At 37.4% G+C, this 12,334-nt stretch overlaps 1 protein-coding gene across 1 annotated transcript; it reads right to left on the reverse strand.

Moving 5' to 3' along the window:
• Positions 1-2,082: 2,082 nt before the first annotated feature.
• On the reverse strand, positions 2,083-11,445 carry PTCHD3 (patched domain containing 3). The gene is made up of 4 exons (XM_082259279.1): positions 10,684-11,445; positions 9,172-9,293; positions 7,091-7,236; positions 2,083-3,735 (listed from the first exon to the last, which is right to left on the reverse strand). The coding sequence occupies exons 1-4, from the start codon at positions 11,434-11,436 to the stop codon at positions 2,087-2,089; spliced, it is 2,670 nt and encodes an 889-aa protein (XP_082115405.1). The 5' UTR covers positions 11,437-11,445; the 3' UTR covers positions 2,083-2,086.
• Positions 11,446-12,334: the final 889 nt, after the last annotated feature.

Here is a 12,334-nt window from a genome sequence, read left to right on the forward strand (position 1 = left end):
AAAATACATTCTGCTACTCCTCCTGAGTATGGCAATACCACACGTGTGAGACTTTTACACAGCCTGGCCACATACAGAGGCCCAACATGCAAGGAGCACCGTCAGGTGTTCTAGGAGCATAAATTACACATGTAATTTCATGGTTCCTTCAATGAACTCAATGAACTGTAGCTCCCCAGTGCTGGCAGCACTCATGCAGCCCCAGACCATGACAAAAAATTGCGTTTGAAAAATCTCTGCCCAAATACTGTGTAACAAAAAAGAATTGCAAAACCCACCATTTTGTTCTACCTTCAGGCTTTCTCAGGGAGCAAATTGTTTATTTCACTCCTCACTACCTATCACAGTTTCAGAGGCCATGAAATGCCAAGACAGCATAAAAAAACACAAAATGACCCATTTTTCAGAGAGTAGACACCCTAAGCTATTTGAGCTATTTTGAGTATTTTGCAGATCTCACTTTTTGTCACAAAGTTTTGAAAATCTAAAAAATAAAAAAAATGTTCCTTTTCTATATTTCTTCATTTTCCAAAACAAATGTGAGCTGCAAAATACTCACCATGCCTCTTAGCAAATACCTAGGGGTGTCTACTTTCTGAAAAGGGGTCATTTGGGGGGGGGGGGGGTTGTGCTATCTTGGCATTTCAGGGCCTTCGAAACTGTGATAGGTAGTGAGGAGTGACAATGAACAATTTATGCCTTTAGAAAGCTTTAAGGCAATGATTGGTTTTCGGGGTCCTGTACGCAGTTAGACTGCCAAAAAGTCTCAAGCATGTGGTATCCCCATACTCAGAAGAAGCAGCAAAATGTATTGTGGGGTCTCATTTCACATACACCCATGGCATGTGTGATAAATACATCATTTTAATGACAACTTTGTTTTTTTTTTGTCATTTTTCAAACACCTGTGACAAAAAAAGTAAATATTCAATGGGCTCAACATGCCTCTAAGGAAATTCCTTGGGGTGTCTACTTTCCAAAAAGGGGTAATTTGGGGGGGGGGGGGGGGTTGTACTGCCCTGCAATTTTAGCACTTCAAGAAATGAGTCAGAAAGTAAAAAGCTGCGCAAATTCCAGTATATACACCATAGTTTGTAGACACTATAACTTTTGTGCAAATAATAAATATAAGCTTATTGAGATTTATTTTATCAGAGACGTGTAGCTAAATACATTTTGGCCTAAATGTATGACAAAAATTGAGTTTATTGGATATTTTTTATAAGAAAAATTAGAAATTTTTTTTTTTTTCCTCAAAATTTTCAGTCTTTTTCCATTTATATCACAAAAAATAAAAACAGGTGATCAAATTCCACCAAAAGAAAGCTCTATTTGTGGGAAATAAAGGACAACATTTTGTTTGGATACAGTATTGCATGACTGTGTAATTACCAGTTAAAAGCACGCAGTGCTAAATTGCAAATAATGGCTTTGGTCATTAAGGGGGGAAAACCTTCCGGTCCAGAAGTAGTTAAGGGGTCCTTTTACTTTTTCTTGCTTTAGCCAAACACAGGTTTCATGTTGAGAACTCATTGTCAATATTCCTAAGCCTGATTAGAGGGCTGAACCCTTTAGCTAGAAGATAAGCTGTGAGAAACAGATAAGTGAAGCAGTACTGATTATGGTTCAAAGACCTTAATTAGGCTCTAGTTTGTGTGCTGGCTTGTCTCACCAGAAGGGTAACTAAAGTAAACCAATTAAGTGTCCTATTCATGGTAATCACCACACAGCTAATAATAATATTTAATACAACTTTGGATGACATAAATCCTCTTGAAACCATCAAAATGTTTTTGAGAATTTGATATTTGGTATGGTATTAGACATCATTGGTCTGGTGATGTAAAGAATGAAAAAAATGTATTTTGCCTGCTGACAAGTAATGTAGAAATTTTTATATATGGTAACATTAATTGCACACTTCCTGAGAATTTGTGTGACCATTTGATTAAAATACTCTTTTAATTCAAAATAAAATAAAATGTAATATTTTAATTTTACATAAAACCTTTATTATCACTTTTCCATGACTACTTCAGTTTAAATGACATAAATAACTATTTAACAAATGTAGAGTCAAAATAAATTATGGACAGTCCGGATCAGGAAAGAATGCACCATTCATATAGATAGGTGTCACAACATGTTTTTTGGTTACATAAAATACATTTTGTGGAACATTGTTAATTTGTGACAAATGTATTTTCTTCTCATTGTCCTGTTTTTTGCCAAAAGCTCCAAACAATGCTAATAGCACCGGAAGAACAACCAGTCCATGGAGCATTCCCAAGGCGATAACAAGGAATATGATCTTGAAAAATGTTCTGAAGATGTAGCTCTCTGAAGTGGAGAGTACTATGACACCCAGGATGGTGGAGAGACCTCCCTGTAATATAGGATAGCCAAGAGAGTGCAATGCATCAATCACCCTCTCATTTGCCGTGGATTTCTTGTTTGAAACAAAGGCATATGAAATATGAGCTGAGAAATCCACGGAGAACCCAATACAAATGACAAGGTTGATCATGGATATGGAATCTAAGTTAACATCCCACAAAGCCATGAATCCTGTGACCCCTACAATAATAGATGCTATAGCAAAAGTCACCCAGAGGGAACACAGAGGGCTTGGAATTAGCAGTAAAGAAATAACAAGCATAACAATAGCAGCTACAGCAACATTTTGAATTGTGTTCTGGATGATTACAGCATATTGATCAAAGTAAATAAATGCTGGGTGATACACAAGGACAGGGACCTCACAGCTCTTTGCTGTGTCCCGGACCTGATTTAGCATGTTTTTCTCGTCAACGGCAGAAGTGACATTCATAGTCTGGATGAAGAAACGAGAAGCTTTTATAGTTCCTGACTGAATGTCCACATCTTGTTTAAAATCTGGAAGTTTTGATAAATTTCCTATAAAGTTATTTCTATTATTTATATCCAGTTTAAGAATTTCAGCAAGCCCTATGTATGTTTTCAACCAGGACTCAGAGAGGTCTTCACTAACATAGGGGATTAATTTAAACGACTCCATACACCTGTCAATTTTATTACGGACGTCTACATCCCAGTAAGAAACTTCCTGTGTTATCACAACCATAACTCTGGGACCATAGTCATCAAAATATAAATCTTCATTGTCATAGAAAGAACGGACATAGGAATTGTCAGGAGCCAAGTTACGTAAATCAATTCCTTCCTGTACCTGAAAGCACCCGTATATGCTGCCAGCTAAATATCCACCATAAAGAACTAACACAATGATCTTAGTCCAGATGTTGGTTAGAAATGGACCATAATATTTTTGGAAGAAATTTGTCATGGGATGGTCAGTCTCTGTACCAGTGATTGCACTGAATGTTCCTCCAACACAACAAGCATTATAGAAAGCGGAACGTTGGCCATCTTTTTGCTCTGGCACTTTTTTACAAACTAACCAGTGCCTGTTACTCTCTTCTCTTCTCCCATTGAGGGCTAAAAACGCACCAAAACAAGTGATATTATACAGGAAGCAGAACAGTATAGCTGTTCCAGTATAAATACAGAAAGATTGCACGGAGCCAAAAGAAGTCATAATTCCTATATAGAAAGCTAGGACATCTGTGAGGGTTGTGATTGTTATGGAGACTGCAGCTTCTTCATATGTCTTGCCCACTCTTTCTTCAACTTGACTCTTAACTTTAGTTTGCTGCCAGCTGGAAACCATAATAAACATGTCATCCACTCCAACACCTAAAAGGAAAGCATATTATTACATCAATAAACCATAAACAGAAACAACACTTGTTATACATGGCATTCTCTTGTCCATTTCTTTGGTACCCAGTCTAGGTGTACTTTATATTATGTTATTAATAAAAAATAAATGTGAGAAAATGTAAAAACAATACAGAAAAAACAAATCTGGATTTAGTATATACCCACATAGACACATTTGACACATCATATTAGCATTAACTTAATTATTACAGTTATTTTTAGTAAGATATTTTCTTAAACATATTCTTTAACCACTTAAGCCCCGGAGGATTTGGCTGCTAAAAGACCAGGGGTTTTTTTGCGATTTTTTACTGCGTGAATTTAACGGACAATTGCGCGGTCGTGCGACGCTGTACCTAAACAAATTTTGACGTCCTTTTTTTCCCACAACCAGAGCTTTCTTTTGGTGGTATTTGATCACCTGTGCGATTTTTTGATCATGCGCTATAAACAAAAAAAGAGCGTAAATTTTGCAAAAATAACAATATTTTTCACATTTTTTTATATGAAATTCCCCCCCAAAAAAATGTAAAAATCAAAATTTTTTAACATTTTCGGCCAATTTGTTTTATGCTACATATGTTTGGTAAAAAAAAATCGCAAAAAGCATATTTTGATTGGTTTGTGCAAAAGTTATCGCGTTTACTAACAAAGGGAAAGATATTTGTCATTTTTGGTGTTTAATCTTTTAACGCGTAATGGCGGCGATCTGCGATTTTTTTTCAGTACTGCGACATTGCGGCGGACAGATCGGACCCTTGACTGACATTTTTGACACTTTTGGGGTTACCAGTGACATTACTGCAGTAATCAGTGCTATACATATGCTGGCAGGGAAAGGGTTAACTGTATTGGAGAGGGAGGGGTTAAGTGTGTCCTAGGGGCGTGATTGAACCTGTATAGGGACATGGCTATTGGTGTAAAAATAGTAGAACCGTCTGATCTTCATTTTTACACCAGGGAGAATGACGGGCGACTTGTTTACATAAGCCGCTCCGCCTTTCTCCCTTTACCGGAGCGATCGTAGTGTGACCGGCGGACATCGGGTCCACCGGTCACACGCACTGACTTGTCAGTGAACGAGCCGCGGCGGGCGCGTGCCTCGGCGGGTGCGCACCCGCCCGCAATTGGCTCTCAAGTCAGTGACAGGCGAGTGACGTACCCATACGTCACTCTGCCTGGCCGGGGCTGACCGCCGCAGTATATAGTCGTGCGGCGGTCGGCAACCGGTTAACTAGACAAGATCTGTATGTGCCATATGCATTTCTGGAAATGGGTTCTTAATATACAGGAATGTTTAATCTGGTTGCTATTATAGTACATTTACAATATAACTGGACCCACTTAAAAGTAACAAGTTGTAAGAAGAGACACGATGAGATACAGTATCTCGCAAAAGTGAGTACACCCCTCACATTTTTGTAAACATTTTATTATACCTTTTCATGTGACAACACTGAAGAAATGACACTTTGCTTCAATGTAAAGTTGTGAGTTTACAGCTTATATAACAGTGTAAATTTGCTGTCCCCTCAAAATAAGCAACACACAGCCATTAACATCTAAACAGCTGGTAAAAAAAGTGAGTATACCTCTCAATGTCCAAATTGGGCCCAATTAGCCATTCTCCCTCCATGGTCGACCAAAGAAGTTGAGTGCTCATGCTCAGCGTCATATCCAGAGGTTGTCTTTTGAAAATATACGTATGAGTGCTGCCAGCATTACAGAGGTTGAAGGGTCGGGGGGTCAGCCTGTCAGTGCTCAGACCATACGCCGCACACTGCATCAAATTGGTCTGCATGGCTGTCATCCCAGAAGGAAGCTTCTTCTAAAGATGATGCACTAGAAAGCCCGCAAACAGTTTGCTGAAAACAAGCAGACTAAGGACATGGATTACTGAAATCATGTCCTGTCGTCTGATGAGACCAAGATAAACTTATTTGGTTCAGACGGTGTCAAGCGTGTGTGGCGAACCAGGAGAAATACAAGCAAAAGTGTGTCTTGCCTACAGTCAAGCAGGGTGGTGGGAGTGTCATGGTCTAGGGCTGTATGAGTGCTGCCGACACTGGGAAGCAAGCTACAGTTCATTGAGGGAACCATGAATGCCAACATGTACTGTGACATACTGAAGCAGAGCATGATACCCTTTGGAGACTGGGCCGCATGGCAGTATTCCAACATAACGACCCCAAACACACCTCCAAGACAACCACTGCCTTGCTAGAGAAGATGAGGGTGAAGGTGATGGACTGGCCAAGCATGTCTCCAGACCTAAACCCTATTGAGCATCTGTGGGGCATCCTCAAATGGAAGTTGGAGGAGCGCATGGTGTCTAACATCAACCAGCTCCGTGATGTCGTCATGGAGGAGTGGAAGAGGACTCCAGTGGCAACCTGTGAAGCTCTGGTGAACTCCATGTCCAAGAGGGTTAAGGCAGTGCTGGAAAGTAGTGGTGGCCACACAAAATATTGACACTTTGGGCCCAATTAGGACATTTTGACTTATGAGGTGTACTCACTTTTGTTGCCAGCAGTTTAGACATTAATGGATGTGTGTTGAGTTATTTTGAGGGGACAGCAAATTTACACTGTTATACAAGCTGTACACCCACTTACTTTAGATTGTATCAAAGTGTCTTTTTTTCAGTGTTATCACATGAAAAGATATAATAAAATATTTACAAAAATGTGAGGGGTGTACTCACTTTTGTGGGATACTGTATATGCAAAATTGTTGGGGGTGGGTGAGCAAATCAAACGGTATCTAAAGTGATATTAAAGGCAAGTTTTTTTTTGTTTTTTTAAAAATATTAAACTTGTTATACTTACCTCCTCTTTGCAGTGGTTTTGTACAGGGCAATCCCGATTCTCTTCTTCTTGAGTCCCCCGCCAGTGCTCCTGGCCCCTCCCTCCTTGCAAGTGCCCCCAGAGCAAACAGCTTGCTGTGGGGGCACTCAAGCAGGCTCACTCCTGAGCTGCTGCTTTGCATGTCTATTCAGACACAGAGACGTGGCTTAGTCTCTCCCCGTCTTTCTTCTCGTCTCAACCAATGAGGAGGTAGAGTCCCCGAAGAGCCGAGGCTCTCATGCACATCGCTGGATCGCGCTGGGGCTTTGGTAAGTATTAGGGGGGGGGGGGCTTCTGCACACAGAAAGTTTTTTTACCTTCATGCATATGAGTTGGCATCAAGTCATGAGTTTTTTGGATTGTCATCAAGTAATTAGTATTTTCATAAGGAGTTTGGCATCCTACATATTCCTCTACATAAGTGTATCCATGTCTGCTATCTAATACTGATTTACTTATAAACAAGTATGTTTGAAACTTACCTAAAATGAGAAATGGAGCATTTGCTGCTGTGACAACAAAAGGCACTCCACAAAGTAACAAAAGACCAAAACTAGAAAGTACAGCTAACCCAGCAGAAATCACTCCAAAAGAGGCCACCCAAGTTTTATTCCTCACACAGTCACGCCTTTAAAAAAACAGAGATGCAAGATTTCAGTAAATATGTGTTTGTAATTATACAATTTTTGGTCTGAGATTTGTGAAGTTAAAGTACAGCCAAAGATTAAGTTTTATTTGACACACAAGTTATAAGTTATGAATTTATCAAAATGCAAATGTTTTAGCCGCTTCCTGCTTAGCGTAAGTGTGTGTGTGTGTGTGTGTGTGTGTGTATATATATATATATATATATATATATATAAATATATATATATATATATACACATAATGGACTGCCAGCAGGCATACCAGGATCGTGGTTGCAGCTGCAACCAGTGATTGGCTTTACTGTAAAAATTATCACTCGGAATAGTATCCCCCCAAGTGGCCACCCACCACCGTTCCCCGGATCTTCCATCCCTTCAGGGTGCTTGGGACCACTGTAAGTGGTTGGGTTACAGTGCTCAGGGGAGATTGAGAAACATTCGTTCCTCCCGCTTATTGTGATGAACGAAGTCAGAAGTGACAAGGTTTTAATCATTTTTGGTTTTACTTTACCTGGCTGAAAAAGGATCAAGGGTCTAGCAGACCTCAAATTTCTCCATATAGAGGACCTGTCACTGCCCAAGCAGTTGTTTATCCCTTGTGATAGCAATAATTTTTAATAAAAAAAATGTTAAAAGTGTAAAAAATAATATTAAATAAAAGAAATGTAAAAAAAAAGAAAAAAAAAGGAAAAGCCCCCCCCCCCCCCCCCGTTCCCCAATGCTTACATGAAAATACACATGTATGTCTTGCACGCATATGCATGTGTGAGGTATCACCATGAACATCAGAGTGAGAGCAAACATTTTAGTGCTCACATTTAACTCTAAAGCATTGTCTAGGGAGGAACATTTTAGTTACCATCCAGTGTGTCACCATTTCACAGGAGTATGCAATTTCTTAAATCTTGCCATTTTTGGTATCTGTTTACTCAATGCAACATAATCTTTTAAATTTTACCCAAAAAATGGGTATTATGTTGTGTTTGTTTGTACTAAAATTAATTTAAGGGTATTTCTTCCTGAATAATGGGGCTTTAGAAATGAATGCACAAATATCCTGTGACATATATAATGTTTGGAGGTTCTAAGTAATGTTCTAGCAAAAAAATGCATGTATGTGAAAAATGACGAAGTTATCTCAGACGGCAAGTGGTTAAAATGCTAATATAAATACTGGAAGACTGTCTTTCTTAAATATTTCTCCTGCATACCTGAGCACAGATATAGGGGTTATTTACTAAAGATAACGTGTGGGGATCCTGTGAATCAAACATTCAGTCATGGCCCAGGATATATTACAAATAGTGCATTTTATTAGAAATTGTGGAAGTTTAAAATATGTTTTTATTTCTTTTTTTTTACCATTTTTTTTGGGATGGAATTCAGCTTTAAAACCGCTTCTAATATTGCATCTAGTATTATGATTATTTGTAATATTGCTGTTATCATTGGTTTAATTTTACAAATTAGTGAAGTATTTTATATGTGTCCTATTTTCCATATAGTGGAAAAGAATAGTAAAATATAACAGAATTAATTTGCAGCGCTAATTATTAATAATAATAATAATAATAATAATAATACATCAACACATAAACACTAAATTCCATACATTAAAATATTCTGAAGTATTTTAATGTATGGAATATATAGTTTACAGTATGTATTTTTTTGGGAATAAAATTAATTCATTATTATTAATTAGCACTGCATATTAATTCTGTTATGATTTATGGGGTATACTTTAATGTAGATGCATTGAGTTTTGGAGGGTTTTGTAGCACTTTCTATTTAACATTCTGAAGCACAGAGTAAGGGAGGTATTGTTTGAATAAAATATCTCAGTATAGTATATTGTAAAATTAAAAAAAAATCAGGGGCAAGTATATTTAATTTAGTGCTTATATTTAACTTACCTTACACATGATGTAATAGAAAAGAATATTGTGATAAAATATGTGATTGAATACAGAGGAATCGCAGTTTTTGTTGTTCCTTCAAACTCCTGTTGTCGTGATATTGATGAAAAGTAAGATATCTAGAGTGAAAGAAAACAAGATATTTTACTAAGAACAGTTCTGGGCAGCAGCTTTGTTATTCATTACAGGACATTGCTACAATTATTTTCTTGTATAGTATGTCTTGCAGCAAACCATGCACAAAGAACAGAAATCTGTAGTGATCAGGTTTATATATCATAAATTATTTTTTAAACACATTTGTTTCACTTTTTTTAATTTAAATAATTTAAACTTGTTTTTAAAATACTAATTAAAAACATTAGCAAAAAAAAAAAAAAAAACTACACTAAGAAAATGCAAAATCAACCTAAATTTGGTCAAATTTAAAGTAGAACAGTAATTTTTTTTTTCTCTTCAATCTATCACCCCCCACCCCAAAGTAATTTTCTTCCCTTCCCTACTAGATTTTTTTAGTTTCCTCGATATTGACTTAATTGACAGCATAAATTAAACCACTTTCTGTAAGCCCAGGCTGTTATTGAAAAACCTTCTATGGTAGGTCATCTTGCTGGCCTGAGCGCAGCGTACTACTGTACTGAGCAGGTCTCACACTCCACTATGTGATTTCTGTTCACTGCAATAGGAAGGACCTCTTATATCATCAAATGGCCAGTTTGACCCCTGAAAAAAATGATATATACAGTCGACCCCCGAAATTCACGAATTTTGGATGTGGTAAAAAAAAATGCCTATAAATGCCTATTTTTATAGTTTAAACCCTAAATATGCCCCCAAATATGCTCCCAAAACACTTTTAATTTTACTTCAAACTCAGCTTAATACATTACCCTCAAAAAAATAAATAAAAGAATGTAAAGGTAAACCTGTATACTATACAGTACTGTACTGCTATGTCTCAGCAGTGTTTGAATGTAAAATATCGATGTCACCCCTACATGTGCTGTAATTCATGCAAGCGTGTTTTCCTTGGTATGCGCTGTCGTTTTCTTTGGTATAAGTAGGGTAAAAAAATCAGAGAATGACTGAGGCCGTGAATTCTGAACTTACTATGCTACTTTGTGGGGGTTGACTGTATTGTATACTGTATATAGTTGTTGTTAAAAGCTGTAGTTAATGCTTTCAAGCTTTGTCCAACAACTCAGGTAGCCTTGATTAGAAGTATAATATTAATATATATAGGGGTGACACGCATTCTCTCTATCTATCTATCTATCTATCTATCTATCTATCTATCTATCTATCTATCTATCTATCTATCTATCTATCTATCTATCTATCTATCTATCTATCTATCTATCTATCTATCTATCTATCTATCTATCTATCTATCTATCTATCTATCTATCTATCTATCTATCTATCTATCTATCTATTTTATCTATCTTTTCAACGTAAAAATAAATAAATAAAAAAAAAAAACAGAAAAAATAAAATAATTTTCCTTACCTGTATAGTCTTCAGTTGTAGCATTTCTATATTCTGAGACACATATTTGATAAAGTGTTCAATCCATTGCAGGCTTCTTTCTCTGTCTTGCTGGTTGTCCTCTCTGACATAATACACTAGCCTTACTGCTTTTGCCCTCTGTACAGTATTGTTGGGGGTCAGTGTCACCCCACCCAAGTATGTTCCCAGGAATGTTGTCCTTTCAAACATGGGGTAGCTAATATTTATTGTCTCTATCAGGTCTACATTACTTTGTACTTTGGATAAGAGTGGGTTTATTGGCACACATTTGCCCCCCTTGTCTTTTGCACAGAGCTGCTGGAAATTCAGGATCACATTAGCATTCTGTTCTTTTAATGTGACGCTAAGATTCTGCACCATCTCATTCAGCCTCACAAGCTCTCTGAATGAATCAACATTTATAATATTATCAGATATACTGACAGCAATGAGAGAGACAAAAGAGCCTTCTGTATAAAGTCTTTGTGCAGAGAAATGCCCGGAGTCGTTGGTTGGGAAGTGTGTCCTCACAAATTCCCTCTCAGATTTAGCTGGACCTCCTATTGGGGTGAATTCATTTTCTAAGTCATTAGCCTGCCTTTGAGGTAAAAAGTAAAAGCCAGCTCCCAGACCGGCAGATATCACCATGGGAATAAGGAGAAACCACCAGGGGTACCTGCCCACCACTTTCCCTAGCTTGTAGAATACAAGAGAGAGAGGTCTCTGTATACAGTCTGTCCGACAACGAGTCATTCTTAACCCTGCAGTAAGCTACTGAATGATACAGACTTAGAGGAAAGCAAGCTATGTTAATAAATAAAAAAGGAAAATATAAATTGACAACAGATAAGACAGTAGCAATGGTATGACGAGCTCTGTAATGCTTTATTCAGAACAATAAAACAATTCATTTCCACGGAAGTTTATTTACTTTCTGATTACATGGTTACTACAGTTTGATTGAACCAACTGACCTTTGTATCTCGATTCCAAAGAATTGACTGTCAGACAGTAGAATGTATAGCACAATAAATTATTTTCAAATTTGTAGCTGTTACTATATATTTTAACCACTTCAAATCTTGCAGCTGTATACCATTTGTAGATTAGAACAATATTTGCTACGGTGATACTATACATAAAAAGAGCGATATCTTTTGTGCTATCAAAAAGGTGTATAATGAGAAACGGAGGAAGCTCACATACACTAGCAGCGCTAATTATAATAACTTATGTAAACAATACATCAAAAAATTATAAAATTATACATCAAAACAAATTTTTCTCTGTAAATGATGTCCATGCAACGTGAGTAATGTCCGTAAATGCTAGATGATACAGTTCATATACTGAGTGGGATCCTGGAGTGCAAGCCCATGAACACCCAATGGTGCTTCCTGTTAAGGTGGACCACCGTCACCACACCTCAAAGTACGTGCCCCCCTAGGTAGTAAAAACTCACCACAGGTTAGCAAAAGGGACGCCTTATATAGGATATATTCCACAATGTGGTAAACGAATTCCAGGTAATACCTCTCCGGATTGACCAAAATCTGATATATAATCAGGACTTCCGTTCAGCATAAACTGCACCAGACACCTCAGATCATGTATGGGAAAAGAAAGGGGGAAGACCCATAGTGTAATTCCG

This window comes from Pelophylax lessonae, assembly GCF_965119305.1.
Source record: "Pelophylax lessonae genome assembly, chromosome: 5".
Lineage (NCBI taxonomy): Eukaryota > Metazoa > Chordata > Amphibia > Anura > Ranidae > Pelophylax > Pelophylax lessonae.

What these genes read in the sequence shown, in the direction of transcription:
- PTCHD3 (XM_082259279.1), bottom strand. Translation starts at nt 11,436, where the DNA reads ATGACTCGTTGTCGGACAGACTGTATACAGAGACCTCTCTCTCTTGTA. An exon ending in TCTATTACATCATGTGTAAG is followed by an intron (nt 7,237 to 9,171) that starts GTAAGTTAAATA and finishes GTTTTTTTAAAG; the next exon opens with GCGTGACTGTGTGAGGAATA. An exon ending in TGCTCCATTTCTCATTTTAG is followed by an intron (nt 3,736 to 7,090) that starts GTAAGTTTCAAA and finishes CTTTCCTTTTAG; the next exon opens with GTGTTGGAGTGGATGACATG.